The 27,342-nt window shown below is 32.9% G+C and overlaps 5 protein-coding genes across 16 annotated transcripts; 2 read left to right on the top strand and 3 right to left on the bottom strand.

The window, feature by feature from the left end:
• Positions 1-413: 413 nt before the first annotated feature.
• Positions 414-5,415, bottom strand: LOC110615310 (WD repeat-containing protein 44). 6 transcript variants are annotated; one of them, XM_043956882.1, is made up of 8 exons: positions 5,007-5,415; positions 3,405-4,670; positions 3,235-3,325; positions 2,940-3,097; positions 2,800-2,851; positions 2,201-2,280; positions 1,990-2,104; positions 414-1,851 (listed from the first exon to the last, which is right to left on the bottom strand). In XM_043956882.1, exons 2-8 carry the CDS (start codon positions 4,566-4,568, stop codon positions 1,259-1,261), a joined length of 2,253 nt encoding a protein of 750 aa, XP_043812817.1. In that variant the 5' UTR covers positions 4,569-4,670; positions 5,007-5,415; the 3' UTR covers positions 414-1,258. The 6 variants fall into 6 exon arrangements, with proteins under 6 accessions (XP_043812817.1, XP_021612818.1, XP_021612817.1 ...); XM_021757126.2 differs by having other exon boundaries at positions 3,405-4,659; XM_021757125.2 differs by having other exon boundaries at positions 3,405-4,637; positions 5,007-5,414.
• A 5,217-nt stretch (positions 5,416-10,632) lies between these two features.
• LOC110614744 (dof zinc finger protein DOF2.5) lies at positions 10,633-12,722 on the top strand. Of its 7 annotated transcripts, XM_021756394.2 has the most exons (3): positions 10,633-10,935; positions 11,471-11,909; positions 12,018-12,722. In XM_021756394.2, exons 1-3 carry the CDS (start codon positions 10,912-10,914, stop codon positions 12,326-12,328), a joined length of 774 nt encoding a protein of 257 aa, XP_021612086.1. In that variant the 5' UTR covers positions 10,633-10,911; the 3' UTR covers positions 12,329-12,722. The 7 variants fall into 7 exon arrangements, with proteins under 7 accessions (XP_021612086.1, XP_021612080.1, XP_021612083.1 ...); XM_021756388.2 differs by having other exon boundaries at positions 10,634-10,935; positions 11,471-12,722; XM_021756391.2 differs by having other exon boundaries at positions 10,635-10,835; positions 11,483-12,722.
• A 3,919-nt stretch (positions 12,723-16,641) lies between these two features.
• On the bottom strand, positions 16,642-20,205 carry LOC110616287 (ORM1-like protein 3). Its single transcript, XM_021758666.2, has 3 exons — positions 19,834-20,205; positions 18,296-18,444; positions 16,642-17,006 (listed from the first exon to the last, which is right to left on the bottom strand). The coding sequence occupies exons 1-3, from the start codon at positions 20,017-20,019 to the stop codon at positions 16,868-16,870; spliced, it is 474 nt and encodes a 157-aa protein (XP_021614358.1). The 5' UTR covers positions 20,020-20,205; the 3' UTR covers positions 16,642-16,867.
• A 674-nt stretch (positions 20,206-20,879) lies between these two features.
• On the top strand, positions 20,880-22,847 carry LOC110616162 (E3 ubiquitin-protein ligase PUB23). The gene has a single exon (XM_021758505.2). The coding sequence runs from the start codon at positions 21,364-21,366 to the stop codon at positions 22,639-22,641; it is 1,278 nt and encodes a 425-aa protein (XP_021614197.1). The 5' UTR covers positions 20,880-21,363; the 3' UTR covers positions 22,642-22,847.
• A 1,295-nt stretch (positions 22,848-24,142) lies between these two features.
• LOC110614784 (protein LEAD-SENSITIVE 1) lies at positions 24,143-27,202 on the bottom strand. The gene is made up of 2 exons (XM_021756446.2): positions 26,871-27,202; positions 24,143-24,973 (listed from the first exon to the last, which is right to left on the bottom strand). The coding sequence occupies exons 1-2, from the start codon at positions 26,962-26,964 to the stop codon at positions 24,309-24,311; spliced, it is 759 nt and encodes a 252-aa protein (XP_021612138.1). The 5' UTR covers positions 26,965-27,202; the 3' UTR covers positions 24,143-24,308.
• Positions 27,203-27,342: the final 140 nt, after the last annotated feature.

Here is a 27,342-nt window from a genome sequence, read left to right as displayed (position 1 = left end):
GTAAACGGGAATCAAATGGTAAATGATGAAAAAAAAAAAAAAACAAGTAAAAGATTATACGACAGTTAATCTACTTTATAAATAATCAACAAATGATGTCCAGTGATAAATAAAATTAATAACTTTATTTTTTGAAAAAATTACACAGATAAATAAATAAAAACACCTGAATGAGATGACCGACTGAAAATCAATTTTCTTATATTTTATAGGACCATTACTTGGGAAGTTGTTTTTACCTCAAATGTGTCGGCATGAATTTTTGTTATCCTGCTTGTAAATTGCCGCCGTTGTGGCTGGCTATGCATTATCATGCAATTCAAGCAAACAAACTAGTAATAGCTTTGAACTTGAAATATCAAACATTCACATCAAAATGTCATGCGTCAAACCCACAATTCACGAGTAACATCAATATGAAAAATTTCTTTTCCACAGGTATATTACACTTGAAAATGGTAACCAGATCTAATACAAGTATATTCTTTTTGCCACTGTGACAAAGCACCCGAGGCTTAAAGGAAATTTCCCTTTGACCCCAAAAAAAAAATACAAGCTTTAACAGATTTAGAATCGCCCTTCTTTCCTGGAAAGCCTGGAGACTTGAGATGGGCAAATTCTAGCAGCTTCCAACGACGTAACCCTTTCCAAACTAGATGCTTAACTTGGGTTAATGATGATTAAATCAGAAAACCAAATGCAACTCTCATTAGAAAGAGACGGATGAAATCATTTGCGAATCCGACTATCTTCAAGTCTGCCGACTTCCAATGTCAGCGGTCAGTGCTAATCTCCCCCAATGCATACCACAAAACGGACTCTCAACATGCACCCACAAAACTAAAAATCCTCCCTGACCGTCAACAGAACTCTGCATTTCATATTGGGTAAGCAGCCACCATACTGCTAAGAAAATAAATCAAAGAATGGTATGTACACTGGATAACCAACCAGCTGGGTCTATAAGGCTATTGATGCTGGGCACATATACAATTCAATTTTGTGCACCTAATATTCTTGTTCTGCCAGACAGTGAACCAAAGAATGCTTTAACATCTCAACCATTGCTTATGCATGTAAACTAGACAGCACAGGACCTGCCATGGGTATGGATACATATTCAGCTCATGCATGTGTTGTATCCCACACTCAATCGACGAGGGTGCAGTCAGGAAAATGGAAACCTGAGCTTTGCCAAAGGCAGGCAAATTTCTCAAAGAAAAAAAATCCCTTCAGGGTCTTCTGAACCTTGACATATTTAGATGCAAATTGGCAATCCGTAATTCTGGAACCATCTGATCCGTCCATCCCAGCCAGCTGTCACAATTACTGAACCCCATGCATGAGAACCATACATAGTCTGGAAAGATGTCTTCAAAAACTTGTAATGGGATTTACACAGTTTAGATGATATTCGCGGTGAGCTCAAAGGAAGCTTTTCCTCTGGCCAGGTTGCAGAACCCTTGGATAATGATTCAGAGAAAAATCCTTGGCTCCGTGAGAAATGATCAGGTGAAGAAAATGGCAAACTTAATTCTGAACTCTCACCCAGCTCAGAATGCACCAAAATTCTTTCATCATTGCATTGGCCCAAGTTCATGAATGACAACATTGTCCCAAATATATTTGAGGAAAAAGAATTCCCACACGTGATTCCAGACCAGGGTATAGCAACTGATGCATTATTTGAGAAGAACCGCTCACATGCCCAATTGTTCTTTGAATGAGGAACAGGCAAATCCTGGCTACTATAGTTCCAGACATAGACGTTAGAATCCTCACTTGCTGAAATAATGTGTGTGCCATCTGGTGTAAAAGACGCAGATATCTGACTTCCTGCATTATGTATCCCTGTACACATAAATGATAGACGAATAAAAGAAGAAGCAAACATGAGACAAAGCACGTGGATTTTAGAATTTGGATTTCTATGACAAGACCAGAACAGAAAGTATTTGTAAGCTAGAAAGGTAAGGAAAGCATATGCACCTCGATATTTGCATATCACATCAACCCCACTGAGGATACGGACTTTTGAATCAGCAGAAGTAACCATTAATCTGGTTGGGTCACTAGGGGAAAACTGCAGGGCAAAATGGCAACTCTATGAACTTTACATGTAAGCCAATACAGCCCAAAGAACACAGAAAACAAAAAGGAGTAGGACAGGGACTATAATTAAATGAAAACCTCTGCTCACCTGAAAGCCAGTTATCCTCTTGAATGGCGACTTCTTTTTACCCTGTAAGCACACTTTCGTACACAGCTGCAGACGATTATCTGATCCATGCAAAATACACCAGTTAGTGCTCGCCAAAGAAAGCCTCCTGCATCATAGCATGATGTTCAAATCACACTTGTTTCAATAGAAAATAATCACAATTGGTAGTCTGCAATTTCCACTTATTCAACTCCTTTATCAGTACTACAAGTTTCAGTATCATGGATTTAAAATACAAGCTGACAAAATAACTGGGTTAAGCCATATAGGAAGTAGAAAGAGTCTCATTCCAAAATTAAAAAGTGCAACAAGCACAAGAATGCAAAAGACTTGCTCAGAATTGCGGACATAGGCAGGGGTAAATTTTAAGGGGTATCTGAACGATTAAAAATAGAAAAAAAAAAGGGAAAAAGACAACAATATTTTATGACTAACATAGATGACAACAACATGGCACATAACACGCAATAACTGCATGAACAGAGAATAATTTGGCATTTGAACCCTGTAAGATATCAATATGCCGCTATATATTCTATTTGCCTGCACAAAATAACATAAGAAAATTAAAAGCATACCAGAAGCATCATAAAACCGACAATTGCCAGTCATGGAGCCAACTACTATACCCTGCAAGAGAAAGCAATGCACTCAAAATCATTACAATTAATGACACATGCTCACAGTGCGAAACTAACTAGAGATGTCAACTCCTAACCTTTCCATCAGGTTGATAACAAACAGCTGTAACAATTTCTGTAACATCAGTCCAGTCAATAACTTGGCAACCAGGAATTGCCCAGATGCGTACTTTCCCATCTATGGAACCGCTGATGAATGAATCATCATCCGTGGGATTAAACTGAATGCATGTAACTGTATTACAGGTAGCATGAATAGAAACCAATCAAAATGGATACACATTAAAATGAGTGGAACAGATCAATTAGGCACTTGAATACAAATAACACAGCATGAGTAATCTTAGGAAAACAAAAAGTCAAAGAACACACCATAGTTATTGTGGGAAAAGACTTCCACACATTGATTACAGCCCAATTTCCACAACCGAACAGTCTTATCCGTAGAAGATGACAGGAGATGCTGCATACAGTATGGCAATCAGAAATAAAATTCAACATTAGCAATCCAGAATAAGTAAATTATTCTGAGATTCACTAACCTTATTCTTTGACCAGGAGAGGTCCAAGATCTCTCCACAATGCCCATAAAATTCATGGATTGGTTTCTCTGATATTTGGAATACTTTTTGAGGAAAGATAACACAAGCCAAGTCTGATGTTAGCAGATTCTTGAGTTTCCCCTTTTTCTCTTTATCAGCACGAAGAGGAACTAATTCAGAAAGATTATTAATTTCGAAATATACATGCGAAGGATCAATATCAAGTGTGCCAAACTCATTGGATCTCTCTAACTCCATCACCTGCCATACACGCACAATTCCATCTTCACCAGCACTTGCAAGGTACTGGCCATCAGGACTGAACTTCATTGTCAAAATAGAGCCTTCATGGGCCGGAAAATCTTGTCTCATATAAAGAGCAGAAAATTCCTTGACCCGCTTCTTATATGACCGAACTCTGACAATTTGAGCCCTAGCACTTGCAACAGAATAGGGTTCATCCTCTCCCATACCTCCAGTTTCAACTTGCCTATCAACAACACAAGCAACAACACCTAATCTCCTCAACCATCCTCTCTTCACCCGCTTTCTTGCTGCCCTAAATTTAGACAACGCTTCAGCTTCTCTCCGCATCACTGTCTGAACAAGAGGGGATAATCCTAGACTCCTCTCAAACTCTGCCACTGTAAGGAATCGATTCGATCCCACTTGACGTATCCTCCCAGACAAACCATCTTCATCCACAATAAACTCTGTCCCATCATCCAAGTTTCTAATTCTATACATGAAATTCTCCTCCAACACTCCATCTAACAAGTCTAAGGTATCACTTGAACAACATGACATGGAAGAATGGCTTGATGAAAACCTATCATCAAAATTTGATGATCTTAGAACCGCCCCACCATGTTCTGTCATTCTATCAGTCTGAACTTCTGTTTCCTGTGAAGATGGATTACCAGGATCATCTCTCGTGGTCTCATCAAAATTCAAACCCATCCACCTGAGAAATTTATTGCGCCGTTCATGAATGCTGCCCAGGCTCTTAATCCAAACCTCATAATTAGTACTAATAGGCAAGGAATCAACTACCCCACAATCAGAATCTAAATTCTCCGGGCAATCAGAGCTCGAATCAGATACAGATCTAATGTCCTCGCGGGCTTCAAAGAACTGATCCTCTTCTTCACTGAAACTTTCCATGGCGACTCAACGAGTCAACCCGTCAAATCATAGGATCCCAATCATCTCAATAAAACCCTAGGCAGTGTGCTAAATTCCACCAAGCAAAACACTGTCAGAATGCTGAAAGCCCATTAATTTAAAAAAAGATCATGAAAAGCCCATAATCATAATAAAAAAAAACACGGATCCCAGTTCTAATTCACTAAACCTTATGAGATAAACAACTAAAAATGTGATAAACTAGCCAGAAATTGTGATAAAACGAACCCAAATCTCAAAAGCTACACACAAACAGATCCGTGCATATTAGAGACAGTAATTGAGCACATAGTACTCAACAGATAATTATAAAAAGATAAATAAACTTCAGCTAATTATGTAGTAAATATATAAAATATTAAACAAAAAGCCGGAAACAAACAAAAAGTGATTTGGGGATGTGGGGCTTGAGGGCACCTGAGATGCTCGATGAAAAGTCCGTCAAAACCATGAATAAACCACCGGTGCTTCATCGTCCATAGCGATTTTCGCAGCTCTCTGCGTCTCTAGAGAATGCCGAAAAGCGCATGATAGAGAAATTATAAACCTACATAAAAACAAAAATAAAAATAAAAAAAGGTCGAGAGCGGTGAAAACTGTAGCGCCCTGAAGAGCCTGTGTGCAGCGCTGTGAAGTGAGTGAATAGCCTTCAATTTACTGTGCAGCTGTGTTTCTGACTGTTGCGCAGTCGTTTGAATGCCATATGCCGATCACGGGGTCGTACGCCTATGATCTACTCCGCCCAAAGTATAAAGCCTGCGTGATTGGTAGCTACGGATCACGCGTTTCCTTTGTTTTTTTTTCTCCTTTTCTTTTTCTGCTTTCGTATTCAAAAATATAAATAATAATATAGGGGCCAGTTATAGTCCACGTTGCGAATTTTCATTTAGAGTAATAATATAAAATAACAAAAAAAACTTATAATTATATTATATGTATTTTTTTACGTGGTCCAAAAGGCAGGACGTTTCAATATAGAGGGGGCGTGAGCGAAAAAAGGAAAATACAGCTACGACTAGTTGAGGGGCGTAACGATCCAAAGCCTAGGATTTGTTTCTCAGCGAATTTTGGGACACAGCTTTCCTCGAGAAGCACGAGGTTTTACTCTCTCAAATGTCAATCCCCTTTTTCTATATTTCTCTTGACAATTCATAGCTCCCTCTTTTTCAATTCAACAACACGCTTACATCGGCTGCTGGTCGATTCAAAGTACAATCGAATTAATAAATTTTGAATTGAATTCAATTCTAACTAAAACCAAGCATTCTTAGTTAAATTTTATATCAAATTAGACTTACCCATGTTTGGATTAGGGAAAAAATTGGGATGGAAGAAAATTTGAGAATAAAATAAATTTATTTTCTACTCATTTTTATTTAAATGAAAAGAAAATAAATTGGAGGAAAAATATTAGAAATAAAATAAAATTTATAATCCATTCCTACGTTCTCTCAAAATTTATTATGTTACTTTTGAATATGGAAGTTTAAAATTATAATAATTTATTGGATAGAAAAATGAAAAAAAATGATGATTATATAAGAAAATAAACTTTTTTATTATTAATTTATCATTATAAAACTCATAAATAAATTTCATTTAAATTATAATATAAAATATTTTAGACCGAATTATAATTCAGATACCTGAAAGCCTATCTGGAATTAAAATCACCTATATCACAGTATTTTTTTTTTTAGTAAATAATAGAGAAAAAGAACTAAGCCGCCGCAGGAACTACCGAGAGAAAACGGGAGGAACATATTTTATTAAAATTGTATTTCTGACTCCTAGAAGAACGTATTTTAAACCACATTAATTATAATAAATCAGATACTTGAAACCCTAGATTCACGTTGGCATGTATGGAAAGTGAAAATTAAGAAGAAGAAAAAAAAATCAAAACTTTTGTATGCCAGCATTTATTCAATTTTAATTTTAATTTTTTTTTTTTTAATAATGGAGATGAATCTGCTGTTTCTCCATTTGGAGACAAGACGTATCCGCTAGCCTTTTACTTTCCATTTCAGTACATAAGCAAGCATGTGTTTATAGGCATGTCATTGATGACGATCTTATCGAGAGAATCCATTTTAGCTGTTTAATTTGAATTTCTTTTCCTGGATATTAAAATGCTAACAATTTAATTTCTTAATATTCTTGGGTGGCTGTTGACGTTACATAGTTATACTAAAAAAAAGAGAGGGAGAGGGTCACCGACCGACAAATGTGGATTATAATTCATAATAAATTTCCAGTCTCTGGTTTTCTATTCATTAATTAATGGCTAATTCACTCAACTTTGAGTCTGTTTGTATTTTAATTTTAGTTTAATTAATTTAATTTTTATATTTTAATATAATTTTAATTAATTTATAAATTTAATAATTTATATGATAATTTAATTATATAATTAATATAATATGTGTTTTATTATTATTATTATTAATGATTAAATGACTAAAAAAATATAATATTTATATTATTTTATATTTTAATTTAAATATTTAAATTTTATTTTAATTAACTTAATATTTATATTTAAATATAATTTTAGTCAATTTTTATAAATTAAAATATAAAAAAATTTAAATAGAATGTTAAATATAATATTTTACTATTTTTAAATATAAATTAATTTTATATATAAATAATATTAATTCATATTTTTTTAATTTTAAAATAAAGTAATTTAATGATTAAATATGCGCTTCACAGTTCACACAGTAAATAAATTTTATTTTATATTAATAATTATAAAAATTTTATAATAAATATATTATTTTTAATTATTTTATACATATTTTTTATTTTAAATTAAATATATATTTATTATAAAATATTCGTAATTATTATTATGAAATAAAATTTATTACTATTGAATATATGAAGTATATATTTAATTTTTAGATTATTAATTTTAATTTTAAAAATAAATTAAAATTATATTCAAATATAAATGTTAAGTCAATTTATCTAAAATTTAAATATTTAAATTAAAATGTTAAATAATATAAATATTAAGTATTTTTTAATTATTTAATCAATTAAAAATAATTATGATAATATATGTGATATATCAAATTCTCACATAAATTATAAAATTTAAAAATTTAAAAATTAATTAAAATTATATTAAAATGTTAAATCAATTAAATTAAAATTAAAAAATTAAACTAAAATATAAATATGCGAAAACGATTTAATTTTTTTTAAACTCAATTCACCTTATTTAATTATATTTATATGGAGTTTGATTTAACAAAGTTCCAATATATGACTTTATTCCTAATCACCATGAAAAATTATCTTATACTTATATGTGCACAATAGGGCAGGATCATTGGATCACTATACCAGTCATTTTATGTGAGGTATACAGCAACCAACTCCACTTGATCTACTGGGCGGTGGCCAGGTCTCCGTCAATACATGTATCGTGCAGGGAATTATGTAACTTTTCAATTTCCATAGTTTCACATTTATGTCACCTACCCATTTTGAATATGGAACTTGATCTACGTTAGACTTGAGAATTTCTAGCACATTCTTCTGTCCATATAATTTAAAAAATGTAAATATAAATTAATAACACCTCATGACTTGCACTAAAACAAAATTTATCTTAGTATAGAGTAAGAGTAGCACCATATGTATTATCTCCCGTCTGCTCTTTCTTTATAATTTAAAAAAAAAAAATCAGGAAAGAGATCAAATTGGCATTATGTTGGGACCCATGAACGTGCACAATATTGAAAGCTCAGTGGCTGCCTTGGATTTTCAGGTTAGCCAAACACAATCATGTTGTTCGATAAAACTCTTATTGTTATCCAATCCTTGAGGTTTACAATATATTGGGGTATTGTATCATAAAGGACCATTGTATATATGATATGAGGAAGTAGAGATTAGAGAATTGAGAGTAACTCGTCAATCGTGTCGTTAAAAGTGGGAACCCTATGATGAGTGCGATGTTGACAATAGAATCAACACATCAATCATGCTTAATTTTTTTTTTTACAAATAATTTATTCCAAATAAAGATGTATTATGTTAGTTTAATCTGGATGGTAAAATTTTTGAGATTTGACTGATAAATGGGAAGCTTGGAGCACATAGCCCTCCAATTCCAAACCAAGACCAGCCTCAGCCTGTGTCATTTTAAGCCCGTCAACCATTGAATCCATTAACTTCAGTGGGTCCAAATGCTAAAATTAAGCCCAATTGTTAATATTGATCTCATATTTATAGCCCAGGCCGTGTTGACAATTGAGCAGGCTTACAACCCATTTATATTTGTTGAGGCTCTTGTTTACTTTTTCTTTTTTAAAAAAAGTGAAGGCTTCATTTTTCAGAAAATTAAGAATAATTATGTTTAATTTTCTTTTGTTAATTGAATTAAAATGGAAGAGGGGGTGTAAGAGAAATGTGAACATCATGGTAATGACGTTAAAAGTTGAGCCCAAGAGGGATGTTAAAAACAAAAGTTGCATTAATTTTGTCCACCATGCACCCAGCATCTCACCGTGTGCTTTCAGCTTTCCCACGACTCCTACTCAATCAGCTTCTATCATCTCTTCAAAATTAAATAAAAGTTTGCTTTTTCTGATTTCATCATTTCTCTCAAAGGAAAATTTTGCCCCCAAAAGAAAGTATGATGCGTACATCCATTTCAAGTTTCCTGTTAAACTACCCTTTTGATTTTTGTAGAAACACCCATCAATCATTCTTCCAAAACAAAATATATATGTTTATGTTATATGCAGTAAATAGTTTTTTAAAAAAATTACTATTATTTTATACTATTTATATCTAAGAATTATTATTCATAACAATTAGTACATCATTAAATTATGGTCAATAAATCTTATTTTAGTGATATTTAAAAGCATTTTTTAATGATAATAATATACAGAATTTATGGTGAATTTTATTATAAAATATAATAAAAAAATCCAAATTTTAAGAGGATAAAGTGGGTAAGAATAAGAATTGAAGAGAAATGAAGCAGCAGTGAGATTCGATTGCATCGGATAGATTGAAGAAGGAGTCAACATCACAAAAAGCAATCCAACATCAGAATTTCCCTTCCATCCTACCGCGCATTATTTGGGCCCCGCCACCTTTTCTTTTGTCGGCTCCTGTCGGCTTACCTTTTCATTATTTTCTTTTCTTTTTTGCTTAATTTCATTTTTATTTCTTTTTCCCATTCCCACATTATACATACAGAACAAATTTGATTATGTCTGTTTTATTCATTTTACAGATGTAATTTCATATTAAAACAATGTTTCTTTGTGTTCATTGTAATTATCTCTTAAACTTTATTATCTTAATATTAATAATCGTTTTTATTTTTAATTTAGTTTAATTATTTTATTATCAAGTCTAAATCTCTTCCTTGCAGCCCTTGAGTTTAACTTAATGTTTGCTGCATGCTTTTGTTGAATACTGTTTCACGTTCTTTTCCCTCCTCCTACTTTTGTATACATATGAAAGAAAATTCTAAAATATTCTTAGATAATTTCGAATAGAGGGTTTTATAATTTAGCTATCCAATAACAAAATAATAATATTTTTATTTAATGAAAAATAATTATCATACATGAATGTGAATAATAGCGTATATGCAGAAGGTGGAAAATGGTCACTGTTGCAATTGAATAATAAAAATATGCTTAATTAGTCTGCAAGCAAAGCATAGGAAGTTGCCTCCGAAAGAATGAAAAAGTTGGTATCCTGTGAGCGAGGATCTTTTGACAAATTGCAAACATGTTAAAAAGTAATGAAAATATTTTTAACTTTTTTGATGAACCAAACAAAACCCAACCTTTGTTCATGAATGGCTATAAGGAAAACAATAGAAACAGGCAGGTGACAGCAGAAGAATAAGAATAAAGACTTGTCCATTATAAGGTCAAAAAGCAGAAACCCACCACAGTACACACACTCATAATTCCATCCACATTCAATAAACTTATATATATATATATATATAGAATTTGCACTAAGGAATATTAAAAATCAGACAAAAGTTCCCACATTAAATGTGCCAATAACTTAAATTAAAATTTGTTAGTGCTAGCATAGTCAAAATAGACTTTTTTTTAATATAAAAAATAATTTTATTTTAGTTTTCATTCCTCTTCTATCTTGAGAAAGTGAGCCAGCACATAAAGCCAGAGCACAAACAACCTCAAACATTCTTTCTCTTGCACTAGCTAAGAGCAGCTGCAGACAAAGGAGGTGAATTCTCTCCCACATCTCTCTCTCTCTCTTTCTGAAGTCATCACTTGCTTTTATTTCCTTTTCTTCTCAATTTATGGATGCTGCTTCATGGCCACAGGTAGGTACAAATCTTTCTTTTTTTTTTAGAGGGGCTACTCTATTTTTCTATGTATAATTTTGGATGTTTTTGGTTCATGCCTTTAGGGTTAGCACGGATCATGTTCCCCTTGTTAATTTATTAGTTTCAAGAGATTGAAAGTTGTGGATTTTTTTTTTCACTTTGAGATTTTTGTGTGGAAAGTGTACGTTCTGAACAACCTATGTCTGAATTTTTCTCTTTAGAAGGATATAAAGTTTACTTCTTTCCGTTCTTGAAACATGAAAGCCCTGCACTTTTTCTTTCTTGGCCTTTTTGCTTGTGTGAGAACTCGTAAAGGGATATAAGAAAAGTTATAATTTGTTATTATCATTTGTTTCTTTTGAGCTTTTTTTTTTTTTTTTTTTTTTTTTCCTTTTTCTCTTTCCCTATGTTTCTTATTTCCGCAATTGAAAAGGAGTGATTTGTACATCGTCTCTCAAACCAGTTATGGGGTTAAAGATTCCATGGTCTTGTGGGTCTTATGTGTTTCCTTTTGTTATCTCTCTCATTCTAGGGATATTTGCAGGATGTTAAACTGGTAAAACCCATGGAAGAAATATCATCAAATGCATGCACGAGGCCTGTGTTAGAGAGAAAAGCAAGGCCTCAAGAACAATTGAACTGTCCAAGATGTAATTCGACCAACACCAAATTTTGTTACTACAACAACTATAGTCTCACTCAACCAAGATACTTCTGCAAGACTTGTAGAAGGTACTGGACAGAAGGAGGATCTCTCAGAAATGTTCCCGTTGGTGGAGGTTCTAGGAAGAACAAAAGATCTGCATCATCATCATCATCATCATCGGCTGCAGTGTCATCATCATCATCTGCTTCATCTAAGCTCCCTGATCTAAACCCACCTAGCCTCTCACAGTTTTCTTCTCCAAACCCTAAGACCCATGAAGGCCAAGATCTCAATCTTGCATTCCCAGCTATACAAGAGAATCAAGGTATATCTCATTTTCTTGAAGTACCCAAAACTGAAAACAACAATAACAGTCAACATAACTCTTCTTCTTCTCCTTCTTCTTCTCCCTATACTTCATCTCCTCTTTCAGCTCTGGAGCTGCTGAGAACTGGAATTGATTCTAGGGGTTTGAATTCTTTCATCCCTACATTAATGCCAGAATCAAACACACTGTATTCTTCTGGTTTCCCTATGCAAGAATTCAAGCCAACACTCAGTTTTTCTGTTGAGGGACTTGGCAGTAGATATGGAGTTCAAGAGAATGGAGGAAGAACATTGTTTCCTTTTGGAGAGATGAAACAGCTATCAAGCACAACGGAAGTCGATCAAAATAAGGGACAAGGGACTTCTTCCAATGGATATTGGAACGGAATGTTTGGTGGAGGTGGAGGATCATGGTAAAGAAAGAAAGAAGAAAGACAAGGGGACCAAGAAACTACTTTATCTTGTTTCTTTTTTTCACTTTTTTCATTATATTGTCGGTCACTGGTTGAAAGTTGTTCAGGACTAACAGATCATAGGATTCTTCTTTTTTATTACTGTGTTTGAGCAGTGTAAAAATTATTGAAGCTCATTTGGTTTGGCTTCAGAAGGGTTTCATTTACACACGTAAAATGGTGCGAAAGATAGAAGAAGATGTGAATATAAGTCTGGGTTTTTCCCAGCATGGACTGTATTCATAGATTCTTCTATCAGGATTAGGGCACCACAGTGTTGTATGCGTTTCCAGAATTGGCTCTGTTTTATTTTTGTTTATGCAGTGCGAGATTATTAATATCAAAGTTCAATCATCCTATAATCTGTATTCATTAATAATTAACATATCCAAGTTTTGTGTTCCTAAAAAAAAATAAAATTGTGGATCTGTGTGTCTATTCTTTTCTCCTTGATACATAATTTATGTGTGTCTATTCTTTTCTCCTTGATATATAATTTATGTGTAATAACCGCTAAGTTTCTTATATATAATTTACATGTGATAACTGCTAAGTTTTTTATACTTGAACTGAGACTGAGACTCAAAATTCAGTAAAACTCATTGAGCATGTCGATTAAAGTAAGTCAGACTAATTCAAGACTTGAGTCCACCAGAGGAGAGCCTAACATATTGATTCAAGACTTGGGTCTACGAGAAGAGTCTAGCATATGTGATATTACGGGGGGAGAAGACTCAACTACACCACGGCCCTACCAGAAGAAAATTAAATGGCCGCTTAATGAGAAGAGAAGCATATATGTTCGTATGTATGAATCTGCGTGATAAAAATTGATAGCATTGTAATAGAATAGTGATGGTCATGTGTCATTAGAGTATAAAGAAAAAATGAATAAAAAGGAATGCATGACACCCACTTATAAATTTTATTTTTTATGTGTATTTTAGAACATTAAAGTATTTTCCATATTAACTTTTAACACCTAAATGAATCTTATAAAATATAAGCTAAATTTTATTAATTGTTATACTCAAGGAATGAAAATTTTTCAACCATATATAAAATGCCTTGATGGAGCAAGTAAAGAAGATATAAAAAGAGGAAAGAAAGAAAAAAAAAAGAAGGCTAGTTGATGAAATGCCCCACTTCGGAAAAAAAAAAATCCAATTGAAGAGTTAATTACCCCAAAAGAAAAGAAAAGAAATATGGAGTGCAATTAGTTTAACTATTGCACAGAGAAGAAGGAAGCAAATTGTACTTGGACAACCTGTTTACCTGCCCCAACTAAAAGCACACCTACTAATAATAATATTTAGACACTCACCCAATTTAGAGGACATTGCGATCCCTAACGTCATTTCATTTCCATGAATAATGATTATCTCCTGCTATTTAAGTTTTTTTTTTCTTATTTTGTATTCAATTCGGGTCTTGACAACCAGAGGGACCCCAAACATTCCCCTGGGCATGCGTGCTAAGAAATTATCTCTATTCTCCCACCTATGTTTGAATCCATCATGCAAATATTGTTAGTAATATATTTTATTGTTAATTTATTTATTAATAATATGTCTTACTATTATCGTGTTAGTTATAATTTAATATTATTATTTATATATTTTAAATATTTAAATATAATTTTATAAAAATAATTATTTATTTTTAATATTAATTTAATTAAATTATAAATAAAAATAACTATAAAACTATATTACTGGGAAAAAAATTACAATTTAATTATAATCGTAAAATTTTTATTGCATTAAATAATATTTTTGGTCGATATTAAGACCAATGCATGTTATATATTTTTTTTAGAGAAACGACGCAGATCAACTAATTTTAAACTCTACGATAAATTTGTATCAGACTTAATTTTTGCTGCCGATGTTTAATGAGACTAACGATAATTTTTAAAAAAGAAAATTTCAAGAAGCACGATTTTTAAAAATGTGACAAGAATTATATGCCTGTCACAAAGTTTGATATAAAATTCGAGGTCAATTTTATATTTTAATTATTTTTTAAATATTTTATAATTTTGTATATTAAAATTTTTTTTTATTATAAATAGCATTCTTTAATTATTTGAAACCACTTATCTGAAAAATTTCAATAAGAATTTTCGAATTTTAATCTATTTTTTTCAATAAAACTTTTCGAATTTTAATTTATCTTTTCTCTTATATCGTTTTAAACAAACGATATTGATTAAAATTTCAGACGGGGTCTAATTAGTTTTTTATCAAGAAAACAATTGATTTTATAAATTTGAGATATATGAGATATTTAAAATTAATATATAGATATTTATTTTATGAAAAAAGATATACATATGGAAAATAATCTGTATTTATGGATTACTGGAGTGATCATTTAATTTTAAATCAATAAATAATTTTATATAGAAACTTTTATATTTTAATTTATTTTATATGTTAAATTATTTGGCTCATGAGTAACAAATGTAAATGTATTGGATATATAAAAAATTAATATTTATGTGATTGATATATGATTTATGACCCTAAATTAAATTAGAAAATATCTTTTATTTTTTTTTAAAAGGAAGAGAATGTCTCATTTGTTATTTGCAGACGTGCATTCAATATTAAATCGGTAGATTTATGATGAAAAATATTAATTACACTGATAAATTATATATACTGAAAGGTTAAGTCAAACTACTTTCAAATTAATTAATGAGTTAATTATATTTGTTCCAATATATTTAGAATCTAAGAGCTCACACACATAAAAAAAATTTATATGAAAAAATAAAATAAAAAATTAAATTAAGTAGAATTTGATTGCATATAAATTGATATTGAGATAAAATTATAATTTGAAAGAATTATGATTTTGATCTAATTAATTAAATAGAGACTTAATTAAAATTGTCTAAAATTTATATGGGTTGCTTATTAAAATTTTAGATTATAGTTATAATTTACTATTATACTTAAATCTAGGATTTTAGTATAAAAAGACATATTATGAGAATATGTTCTAACACTTAGTAGAAACCCTTTTGAAAATTTTTAAAATTTACAGGAGACGTAGAGAGTTAATATTCAAAATCTCTCATCTTTTCAATTTTTTATAACAATTTTAAAATTTTTCTATCGATGTCATTAAAAACCAAACACTTAAACAATTTGTGGTTTCTGATAACCCAATCAAAACGATCGATTTTATATTTTATTTAAAAAAAATAAAAAATATTTATTTTCTCTTTAAATATTATTCATTTGATAAAAATTTTATTTTTTATTTTTTACAGTAATTTAATTGAATATCAACAGTGTGGAGCATGAATTCCAACGAATATGGTCTTAATTTTTATTTTTTTTTTGAAATGTTGATAATTACATCGGATGAACATGATTTTGGGTGGAAATGAAAGCTTTGCTTTTTCGTCCCTACCTTGGCTATCATGGTGTCTCATCCTTTTTCCCCAATTTCGGTAGCTTGTGGGTTCCTCTCCTAATTACATTTGGACCAGACGTGGGTTATTGATCCCTCCATCTCCGTTCTCCACGTATTCCTCTGTAATAAGACCTCATCCTACTTTTGTCTCATTTTTTTTTTCTTCAATCAGATTATGTTTTATTATGTCATATATAACAAAATGCTTTGGGCATTGAGTTTACAGCTCTCAAATAAAATGCTTCCACATTTTAAAATAATGATTCGAATTGATAGACATGCCAATTTTCGCTTTATGTGAGCATTGAGTTTACAGCTTTTCTTCATTTCTCTTTCTTTAGACTAAAGATTGCTATAGCAGTTCATGATATTGGCTACTTCATGATGTGGTTTGGTTCCAAATCATTACATCCATAAAACTATTGATCTACATTCATAAAGGGTCAACTCTTGACTGTGACACAGTTCTGAAGACATCATTGCATTTGGACTTTCTCTTTCAATACTCACCTATTCTAAGGGTTACGTACTTGGGATTCGTTCGAGTTCTACAGGCACTTCCAGCAATTCTCTGCCCTGAGATGCGTTCATCTGAATGTTGCAGATCGTTATCAACCAACGAAATCACGTGTTCCTTGATAATTGCAAAAACATACCATCGATGATCATATCATTACAAAGTTGAAGGTCCCCTACTATGTCATGTTTATTTACTAGAAGAGGAGAATAGAAAACGGGAAAAAGAAAAGCCCATGAACAAAATTTAGGTGGATAAAAAAGATTAAACTCAAGTATTAATGAAAGTTTTGTTCTGTTGTACAGAAAAAGAACAAAAAATAGAATTGAATATACTGTCAAAATAGGTAATATGATTTTTCTATACTGTACAAAGAAACTTGATACATTTATTGCATTGATGGCTAGTAAAAGTAGCACAATAACATTACATATTCAAGTAGCCTTAGAGTTTCTCACTTCTATACAGAGATACAACCTTTTAAGCAGAGCAGCAGATGGATTAGTGCACAGCGGGTTTTAAACAGGCAAAAACAAACATTTTCAGCACAAGCCCACCTCATTTGTCTGCATTGATTCCAAAGATCCGAACCTTGTGCATATTTGGGAACTTGGCAATAACGAGCACTGTCACCGCAAGAGTGTTGAGGAACAGCATTGGATGTTGATAGTCAGTTGTGTGAGAGGCTATCAAGTACCTGGCCGAGAGGAAATATGAGTGTTAACTTCAATGCATCAAAATTCAAGATTAATGCATAAACTGACCTAACAAATAGCCATGCAATCTAGTACAATCCATTAATTATCTCAGGATATCAAGTCTTTTACTAATTCAAACAAGCACATAACAGTAATCATCCATAACATATATTAACTGGAAGAGAAAAGGGCATCAAGTCTATATTTTTGACATTATAACAGAAAAAGACAAGCAATGACACCACATGTAACTAAACAAACCCTAGCTGGTACCTTGATTACAAACTTTGAACACACTGATGCAGGAAATATGCCAAAACATTTAATGTCAAGAGATCATATAACTAAACTATAATGCATAAATGTTAATTGACTATGCCTTCTAGTCTAGCTAAAAACAATATAAACCCTAAGAGAAAAGCTGAAATATTGACATGGGGAAATAAATGAAGTTATAGATGTTTCTTTGCAGCATAAGATGGTTTACCCTGCCTTTGATAAATTTAAGTATGTATCACAGGAACAGGAACACGCTAAACAATAAAATTGCATCCTCCCCCCCCCCCCCCCCCCCCCCCCCCCCAAAACCCAATTTTCACCAAACCATGTAATATGCACCATCTTACTCTTGAGCAATTTAACCGAACATTAATTTTGACATATACCACGTTTGAAGGTGATATTGTGTAAATTGCCTTTATAAGCAATTGCCAATTGCCATACAATTTAATTCAGAATTTACTCCACAGACAACAACAATACGATTTATAGAACTCTTGACATCAGAATACAGTCAGTCATGAATGTCCTTGAGAACAAAATTGATTACGCTTTACAAAGCACAACAGTTCTTGCACAGTAAAAAATGTGTATAATTTAATTCAAAAAGGAGAAAAAAAAAGAGAAGACCGGATATAATGTATGCTTGTCCTTGAAGAAAGGGCAAAAGAAATGGAGTGAAAAAATGACAAACAGGAAACAGCAATGAAATAATCTTATACCACACACTCACACAAACACATTACTTCATTTTGAAGCTTCTTGCCATGTTGCCAAATCAATAGCATGAGGAAAGCATATGAATTTCCCAATCAGCCCAGAGCTTAATGACTTAACAGTGATTTGATATATTTATGAACTAATCAAATTGCAATAGTTATACAGAAAATAAAACAAGTCAGGAAAACATAGTTCAGCATGCATACTTTAGATAACCAACAAAAGGAGAAATTAAAAAGTTACTGGTGCAATGCATTCATAAGTTAAAACTAAAAAATTGAGAACTTACAGCACCACAGGAACAACTGTTAGGAACTTTCTGTTGCGTGTAAGCTGCTTTCCATTATCTATCTGTTCCCACCAAGTTAGGCTATTATAGATCCCCTGGTCTTCTGCAAATGGCGTTCCCTTCTTCCAGTGAAAGAAGTGATAAGTGATCTACAAGATGAAGCATTTTACTTAATCATGGTCCATTTTCAAGCATGAGGCAACTTAAAGATAGTATTAGGGAAAAACAACATATCAAACAGAGAAGGGACCATATAAGAAATTGATCATAGTCATAAATCCCATCAGCAAAGGGTTGAGTGAAGCATAAAGAGAGGCTAGATATAGGATTACAAGGGAAAAAACATCAACAACAGACTGATACTTAGATGTCAAGACAGCACCACTAGATCTTAAACCAACATAACCCAACCGCCAGTATGAGGATGCAAGGACTTAAGTACTAGACATGTCTGCGCGGTACAAATATATAATAAAACAGACATGTTTCCAATCCCCAAATCTAACTGCACAATTCAATTTCAGCATTTAATTTCCTTCTTCTGTACCTGGATCCACAAAGTAGTCACCTAAATAACAAGGATGAACTAATCTAAAAATTTTCATACAGCTTTAGAAACTTTCCTGCAATATAGAAATTAAATTTCATTAAAGTAACTTTCTATAGGATAATGAATTTGTTCCACTCCTTACAGGACGCATACAAGGACTTCAACAAGAAAAATGGTGTCCATCAGCCTGTCTGCATATGAAGTAAGGCGATAAATAGCCATATGAGATCCATACTGCTGACTCCGATAGAAAACATAAGAATTTTTGCCATGCATGGTGGCAGAATTAAAACACTAAACCCCCATATTGAGTAGTGCAGAAATTTCATTATGCATTTAATAGAGAGCAACAAGTTACAGCATGTTCATGCAATCTCACTAATCACTGACTTAAAGATCACAGAATATGATAATAAGCCAATGCAGGTTTATAGAAGAACATCCAGAGCAATGGCAATGTTTTGTTGAGGGGAATATTAATAGCCAAAAACTTTGCAAAACAATATAATAGTTTAGAAGCAAAAGAAGGGGGCGGGGAGGGAGTAGGCATACAATAAAAGCCAATTCGTTTACCGAAGTTTTCCAGCAAATTAAAGACATGAAGAAACAAGCAATTTGGATTCTGTTGTGCTCCATTTTGCTTTTATTTAACATTCAAATAGAGGTTAAGCTTGTCTAAAGTAAGAGATACATAAGCAAAACAAACTTGACCCGCATATAAGGATCCCACATAGCACTTCATAAACCCACACAACTCCAACTCAACCACCACCTAAAAACACTTGAAAGCCTCCGAAATCTAAAGCAGAAGAAATTCAAGTTCAACATTCAACAGTAGCATTATAACCCACATAAATACTCCCTTGAATCCTAAACTAATAGGCTTTCTTTTCGCAATTTATAAAAATTAGAATCCTAATGAGCAATAATGTGATCCATAAACACAGACAACAAACAACAAGGGGGGGAACTAAAATACAGAGCGTACACAGAAATGGGCGAGATTGACGATGGTCCAGGCCATGCCGGGAGAGCAGCCAAAGATGGAGAGCACGAGAAGCCAGGAGAAGAACAAGATGAGTATGTAGGTGGTCCACACCCCTGGGTACATGAACCACTCAGTGTTCTTGTTCAGATCAGCCGGCGGCACCGCCTTCACATAGAGATTCGCCATATCTCTTAATCTACTGTATCTCCTAGACGGTAATCAACGAGCTCTTGAGATTGTAAGGAAATAAAATTTTCCAGAAACAAAAGAATTTTAATGGCTGAGGTGACGTGATTCCAAACCCAGTCCCAATGGTGCTTTGCCCTTTGTTATCGCCTCTAATAATTTGATACAAGCGAGGTCTCACGACGCCGTCTTCTCTGCTTTTCCAGCCGCGTTGAATGCAGAGGGACTATCTCGCCGTTAGGGCCCAAAAGTAAAAGGGCTTTACTAAACCTTTTTAGCCCTAGTAAGCCCAAAATTATTTATGATGGGAGGAATTTATATTTTAATTTCAGAAAATATTTAAATAAATTCATTTTTAAATATTATTTATGAGTCAAATCACTACATATTATTCGTAATTCAAGAATAACAAAAAATTTAATTGCATATTTATCCATAATTGTATTAACATAAAACAATTTGATTTGTTTTAGAATTTTTCATTTAAGCAATAACCGAAGACTTTGTATATATGAACAAAATCTAGTCAAACTTAATGAGCTCTTGTGTTTGAGATTCATTAGTTTTTTTTTTTTTTTTTAATTTAGATTAATACAACTAGTTTATGATGACATCAAAGTGCTTGAATTTTTCTTAAATATCAACAAATAAAAGAATATAGCCAGCTTTTTATTGAAATTTTGTTAAATTAACAAGTAAATTAGATCATTAAGAAGCTAACAGATGCCCTATATTTAAACATTAGTTGCATAAACTAATACTGGAATGGTGGAAAAATATGAATGTTTCAAAGGCTCTTTAATGATTATCTTGATTAACAAATTAAGGTATGATGATAAATACACATAAGCTGAGTTGAAAATTCTACACTAGGCTACTATAAAAAGTGTGTGTTTGCGTGAGAAATCTGGAGACCAAAGAATGAACGACTGCTACTTGTGTTTTTTGCTTCTGACAATTTGCAAAGCAGGCTGGATATAGTCAATGGTTTTGTGAAAGTCAAGGATCGATTTCCATTGAACTTGCAAGAAATGGAGCTAGCTCTTTGGATTTCTTTTATATTTTATTTTGTTTAAGCCTTAAATTGTTGTCTCTTCTTTCCCTTTCTATAGTTTAAACTTTTATCCTATCTGACCTGACATGCTCTGCTCTTATATTCCGTGTCCTTTTTTGACCATTCAATTGTCAACCCCAAACAACCCTTTAATTAATAATTCAATTCATACATAACTTGCTTCTTGTTTTTCCGTTGGTGCTAAGAAATATAAATTCCTCCTTACCAAAAAAAAAAAAAAAAAAAAATTGCTTCTTGTTTACTGCTTTCCCTGTTGCCCTTGCGTATTTATGAAAAGAATCATCTCTGGTTTTAATCTTGATCGTCTTCATTCTCCAGATAGATCAGATCGAATGGATTGTCTTGAATCCACTGATGTGCCATCCTTCTTTGTTTGCCCCATCTCTCTTCAAATCATGAAAGATCCTGTTACTATCTCCACGGGCATGACCTTTGATCGAGAAAGTATTCAAAAATGGCTATTCTCCTATAATCATGTCATCTGTCCCATTACGAAACAACCTCTCTCCGATTTCTCTCTCACTCCAAACTCCAATCTTCGTCGCTTGATCCAAACGTGGCAGTTGCACAACCCATCTTCATCAAACTCTGTAGATCAAAATCCAAAGCACGATGCCTGGATCCATCTGAGCATGCTTCTTGAAGAGATCAAACAACCCCATTTGCAGGTAAAGTCTCTTAGAAAGATCAAGGCTTTAATCCAAGAACATCATGGAAATAGGACTTTCTGCATGGGAGATGATGTTTTATTTTCATCTGTAGCATCCCTTATTGCGAAACATGAGTTACAAGTTGGTCATGACTCATCGATAATTATCAATGAAGCAGTGGTTGTGCTGTGTCTTCTGAAGCCATCCGATGAGACGTTGAAGATAGTTTCACAAAAAGGAAATGGTCTATTAATCGGATCTCTGTGTAAAATTATGACCAAGAATTTATGCAACCAGGCTAGAATTCAAGCTGCTCTTCTCCTCAAGTCTATATTCAAAGTTGTAGATGAAGTTTACAAGGCAGGACTTAAACCAGAATTCTTTGAGAGTGTGACTGAGATATTAAAGGACCAAAACTCGAAACATGGAAGCATGGCGGTGCTGACCATTTTAATGGAAGTTCTGCCATTTGGGAAAAATAAAGAGAAAGCTATTAAGGGAGGATCTATTCCAGTACTCGTAGAATTGCTTGCTGAGACCACTGAAACGAGAACTTGCGAGATGATGTTGGTTGTGCTGGAAAAATTCTGCAAGAAAGCTGAAGGGCGGGCGGCTTTTCTGGCTCATCCGATTGGCTTGGCAGCTGTGTTATCGAAGATTATGAGAGTTTCTCATGTTGGAAATGAGAAAGCAATAACTTTGTTGTTATGGGTTGTTAGGTTTTGTAAGAGCAGCAAGGTTGCACAGGAGTTCATGGAAGTGGGTGGTGTAGCTAAGTTGTTCATGGTTGTACAAAGTGGATGTGATTCAACGATCAAAGACCAAGCTAAGGAAATTTTAGGGTTTCTTAAAAATAGATGGAGAAATTCTCCTTGTTTTCCCTCTATAGTATCTTGAAATATTGATTACTTGAATTCCCACGTCTTTTTTTTTCCCTTTAGAATTGTTCATTAATTAATTTTCTTTTTGTTTCTGGGTTTCTTGGTTTGCTTCTCGTCTTCTTGATAGGGAGATTTCATAAAAGATGTGTTCATAGAATTGTAAATCTTAGAATGAAAGATCTGATGTGTGCATTATTTGTTAATATCGCTAAGAGATATATATGAAAGAGCAATATATCCAAGCTTCAACCTTGGAAAATATTATAATAATAAAAAAAACTATTTTTGTGTAATTTAAAAAAATAAAAAATAATTTAAAATTTCAAAGTTAATTTAATTTTTAAAATTTTATTATTTATAAGAGTTCGTATAATTTTATTATTTATAAAAATGTTAAACTATTATAAAAATTTTTTAAAGAATTGAATTAAAATCACCAAAACATTCAAATACTTGCTTTTTTTTTAACAAATTGTCCTATATTTTTTTAATTTTATTAAATTTTGATGGGAAATTGAAATTTTAAAATATTTCTAAAACTATTATCTTTTTATTTATCATGATTTTGTAAAAAATAATAAATCTTACAAAAGCACAAAAATTTATATTCTAAATAAGAAAATTAATTAAAAAAAAAATTCTTCTGAAATTTTTAATTTTAAGCATGGGCTAAAGATTTATATGGTAATTTTGTAAGAGAATCTAAACTTTTTATATATGAATAAAGTTCCTCGATCCATATTAAGAATAATAATATTTTCATGGAGAAATTTCGAAAACATTGTAGAATTGTGGAATGAAGTGAATAAATACAGGCAATCATCAACTACCCTCTTTGAGGTTGGAAAGTGCCAAATGCATGACGATGGTCGCAGTTGTACAACTCCAATTTACCTAAATCCACATGCAACTTGCAAACTAATTCTACCTATCTGTAAGGCTGGAAATCAGTCCCAGTTACTGCGTTCTGACTTAATAAAACTTCAATTTGATTCCGTTTGTTTGTTAAATGTGCTGAACTTGAGATTGATTTTTAAATTCATTTAATAAATGAGTTAAAATTAAGTTTATAAATATACGAGTCATTCGAAAACTTATTTATATTTATAATTGAAAAATTATTTAATTTTAACTTTTTATTTTTAAATTAAAATTTATTAGGATGGTAAATGAATTAATGCTAAGTAATAACTAAATTTTTAATTCTAAATAAGGACGTAATTTGAAGGAAAGCCTTGAATATCTAAAAGCAGACAGCAGAATTTGATTACCCTATATAGTGATTTGAACTAAGAATGCTACAAGCTAAAACAGTGATATTATGCTATAAATTCTCCAGGAGTTAAAATAGTGATTTGGTGCTTAGGTGGCAAATTTACAAGCTACTATAGTTCAAATGTTTTCATGCTTTTCTTGCTAATCCAACTGAGATGTCTCATGCCATTTCCTTAGACTAATTTAGTCTAATTCAAATAAAAGCAGCATCAATCATTTCAGAAGTCGATAAAAACCACTCCAGGGAATTATCAATCTATCATAATCAAATACGTTCCATCTTAAAATGAAATAAACAAACCAATGAAGTTCCTTTCAGAAGCTTTGTTTACATGGACAAATTCTTATTGATTTATATGAGCAGCAGCACGAGGTGAATACCATCACATGGGAAAGATGAACTTAATATCACCTAGCCATTAATCTGGGTGAGGCCTGATGATCTGCCCAGCCAAGTTCTGCAGCCAGATCTTCCACAGCAACCTTGATCACGTCACTCCGAACACCTATATCTGTAGCATATCTGCTCATACAGTACATTCCAGCTGTTACTGTTGCAACACCAACAGGGCTTGGCATTAGCAACTTTAGAGGGGACGAAAGAAGAGCAGCTAATGGAGCACCGACGACTGAAGAAGCTTGACCACTTCTTCCAACCCCTTGCTTTTCCATTACCAGAAGACCTGTTTTGCAGTACAGAGCAAAATCCTCACAGTTGTTCCCCAATAAGTCATAATTACCAAATCCATTTTGAAGAAGATACATAGCTCGGTGGATAACTGTTTCTGATGGATCAGAAGCAGCAGTGGTGCATGTACCTCCACGTACTTTTGCTAGAAAGACAGAGGGGGTTACCCCATATTCAAAGCAGTAAAGGGATCCTTTTCCAAGGAAGCAGTCCAGGCATGAAAGGGCTACGCCACTATTTGGTTGCCTGAATCCGCAGTCAGGAATATCACAGGACGAGGGAATGCTTGACGTTGAATCATAAAAATCAGAAGATGTATCAGAGCTTGAACCTGCATTCCGCCTGGGTGTAAAATGGACCACCTTGTTTCCACCAACAAAGATGCCTGCAAAGTCAGATTTCATAGATTTCAAATGAATTATTAAAAATTCAATAAGATTGTCAACCTTTTTTTCAAACTTGTCCATTAATTATGCTACTAATTCATTTAACATATTAAATGCAACATCAGAAGAAAAAAAGAGGCAGAATTCAATTGGAGATATTGACAAAGACCATCAAAATTGCATATGGTCCAAGTCCAACATTGAGAAGCCACACGTATCAAATTACATTAGATTTTTTACCCATTCATACCATTAAGCACGGATAGAAGGCAATTTGTCCTGTTAACAATGACATAAAATTCAATCCAACCTTCGAAGTGGATATTATGTCCCAGCAAAAGAACATTATAGAGATTCACATAATATGTCAAATGGGTTGAAATAAGCACATAACATATCAATGAGCTAATTTAACACTAATATAAATCGAGAAAATTAGAATTTCCAGCTCTCTGTGTGGCTTTGGAGGTAATTTTAGGAGTCACTTGAAGGAGCTCATAGTTTGACGTTTTAGTTATTAATGACCAAAGTATTGCATTTTTAATTGACATGACCTTACAAGGTCAAAAAAAAAAAAAAACGATTATTTAGAAAAGCTTACAGATACAGATGTCATGAAGAGAATAAAAGCAACTCAAGAATGACCATGGCCACAGAGGGATTGACAGAACTAGGCATGTCTCTGAAAACTAGAAATCCAGCTAAGTCTAGATCCTCAAAATAGCTCTAAACTACAATCACAGAACATTTCCCAACAACATTAAGCAATGATGTTAAGACAGAAAGCAAGCATGCCACAGAAAGCATACATGCTGATGTGAATACTGAACTAGGCACGTTCGCATCTCCGAGGCATCATGGAAGGTCAACTGCAAGTTGCAAAAGTCCCATTCGGTACACATGGACCCCGGAATTCTACTGAAGGAGATACCATACCAGAAAGGCTCAGACATTGTGCAAAAAAGCCAAAAACACAATTTGATCTTGATGGTTCAATTCCATTTCTGATGCCATCAGGACACATGGACCAATAAAATTCAAGGCAACCGGCCAAATTGTTCTCCGTGGAGGGTCAAGAACCGTTAAAAAGAAAGTGATGAAATAGTTTGGTGTGACCAAATGCAGAAGATTATTAATTAGCATAGAATTTTAATTGTGTGAGGACACTATTAACACATTATTTTACTGCTTTAATGTTAATATTAACATTCCAATAAAAAAATTTATGGTCTTCCATAGTTCTCTATTCTATGAAATCTAGCAGGAATTGGAAGCAAGGAGAACGGTATCGAAAAAAAGGCCATATAATCCATCAAACCTAGTAAATAGATGGCATGAGAGCAAAACGACTGCCAATTTATAAGCAAAGTGTTGGTGGGCAAAAAGTTACAGCTTAAAGTTCTGAGACCTTGCACTCTACATCATCAATAAACATCTACAGAGGAATCCAGAAGCATAACCTTGGAAGCCAAGAAATTTCAAACTTGTACATCTTAAACTCTCAAAGAATCAGTTACTTCAAGTTAGGAGTTAGATATCTCTAAAAATACAATTCAACGCAGTACAATATCTTCAACATAGAAGATAAATTGGATAAAGAAAAGACGAAAAGAAATTAACACGCAAGGGATTTAAACCCAAATAATTATGGCGCTGAAAAACAGTACTACAGCGAAAAAGTAAATAGATTAATCAAGAAGGCCGCAGAAACAAGAAGAAACCGAATTAAATTCTGAGGAAAGACGACCAAAATGGAGGAACCAAATCAAGTCAAAGGAATGAGCATTTCACAAGGAACCCACATTGCAAATTCAGCAATGTCAAAGGAAATGTACACATAGACACACAAACGAGAAACTTCCAAGTCAATACACAGAAATAAACAGAGAGAGATACCATGATGAGAGTAAGTGAATACAGCTCTGTAAGTGTAGATGTGATCCCCTGGCTTGATTTCACTTCTCTCCACTCTATGGGTGAGCAGGCCCATATTTCTTCCTCCCTGCCAGTGCGGGACGCTCTTTCCTTGCAAGTTACACTAACCAGCAGTCGCGCTGCAAATCAGTTCTAAAGACAATGATGAGTCGCTTTCAATGAGATCGTGGCAAAATATAATTGGCAGCCAAAGGAATCTGCTCAACAACCTTTACCAAAACCTCCATATAAATATTTTTGGATATTTACGATTAAAATAAAAATAAATAGGTAGCCATTTGAGGTTAGTGCTAAGAGTGGTGGGTGACACAGTGATGACAATCGATTTGATTCTTCATCTGTTTTGGTACAAATTTACCTTTATATTTCCGTGCTTGGATGTATGATAGGATTAGAATAGCAATTTATTTGGTATAAATTATTTCCTTATTAT

Source organism: Manihot esculenta, chromosome 5 (assembly GCF_001659605.2).
Source record: "Manihot esculenta cultivar AM560-2 chromosome 5, M.esculenta_v8, whole genome shotgun sequence".
In the NCBI taxonomy this organism is placed as follows: domain Eukaryota; kingdom Viridiplantae; phylum Streptophyta; class Magnoliopsida; order Malpighiales; family Euphorbiaceae; genus Manihot; species Manihot esculenta.
This window is presented reverse-complemented; position numbering and strand designations above follow the sequence as displayed.

Excerpts from the sequence above, each read along its gene's own strand:
- LOC110616287 (XM_021758666.2), bottom strand. The coding sequence starts at position 20,019 with ATGGCGAATCTCTATGTGAAGGCGGTGCCGCCGGCTGATCTGAACAAG. Across the intron at positions 18,445-19,833 it reads TCAATCTCGCCCATTTCTGT|ATCACTTATCACTTCTTTCA; the intron begins GTACGCTCTGTA and ends TTCATCTTGTAG. Across the intron at positions 17,007-18,295 it reads ACAGTTGTTCCTGTGGTGCT|GTACTTGATAGCCTCTCACA; the intron begins GTAAGTTCTCAA and ends CCTCTCGGCCAG.
- LOC110616162 (XM_021758505.2), top strand. The coding sequence starts at position 21,364 with ATGAAAAGAATCATCTCTGGTTTTAATCTTGATCGTCTTCATTCTCCA.
- LOC110614744 (XM_021756388.2), top strand. The coding sequence starts at position 10,912 with ATGGATGCTGCTTCATGGCCACAG. Across the intron at positions 10,936-11,470 it reads ATGCTGCTTCATGGCCACAG|GGATATTTGCAGGATGTTAA; the intron begins GTAGGTACAAAT and ends CTCTCATTCTAG.
- LOC110614784 (XM_021756446.2), bottom strand. The coding sequence starts at position 26,964 with ATGGGCCTGCTCACCCATAGAGTGGAGAGAAGTGAAATCAAGCCAGGG. Across the intron at positions 24,974-26,870 it reads ATTCACTTACTCTCATCATG|GCATCTTTGTTGGTGGAAAC; the intron begins GTATCTCTCTCT and ends CTGACTTTGCAG.
- LOC110615310 (XM_043956882.1), bottom strand. The coding sequence starts at position 4,568 with ATGGAAAGTTTCAGTGAAGAAGAGGATCAGTTCTTTGAAGCCCGCGAG. Across the intron at positions 2,105-2,200 it reads AGAGGATAACTGGCTTTCAG|AGTTGCCATTTTGCCCTGCA; the intron begins GTGAGCAGAGGT and ends TAAAGTTCATAG. Across the intron at positions 1,852-1,989 it reads TGTGATATGCAAATATCGAG|GGATACATAATGCAGGAAGT; the intron begins GTGCATATGCTT and ends TTATGTGTACAG.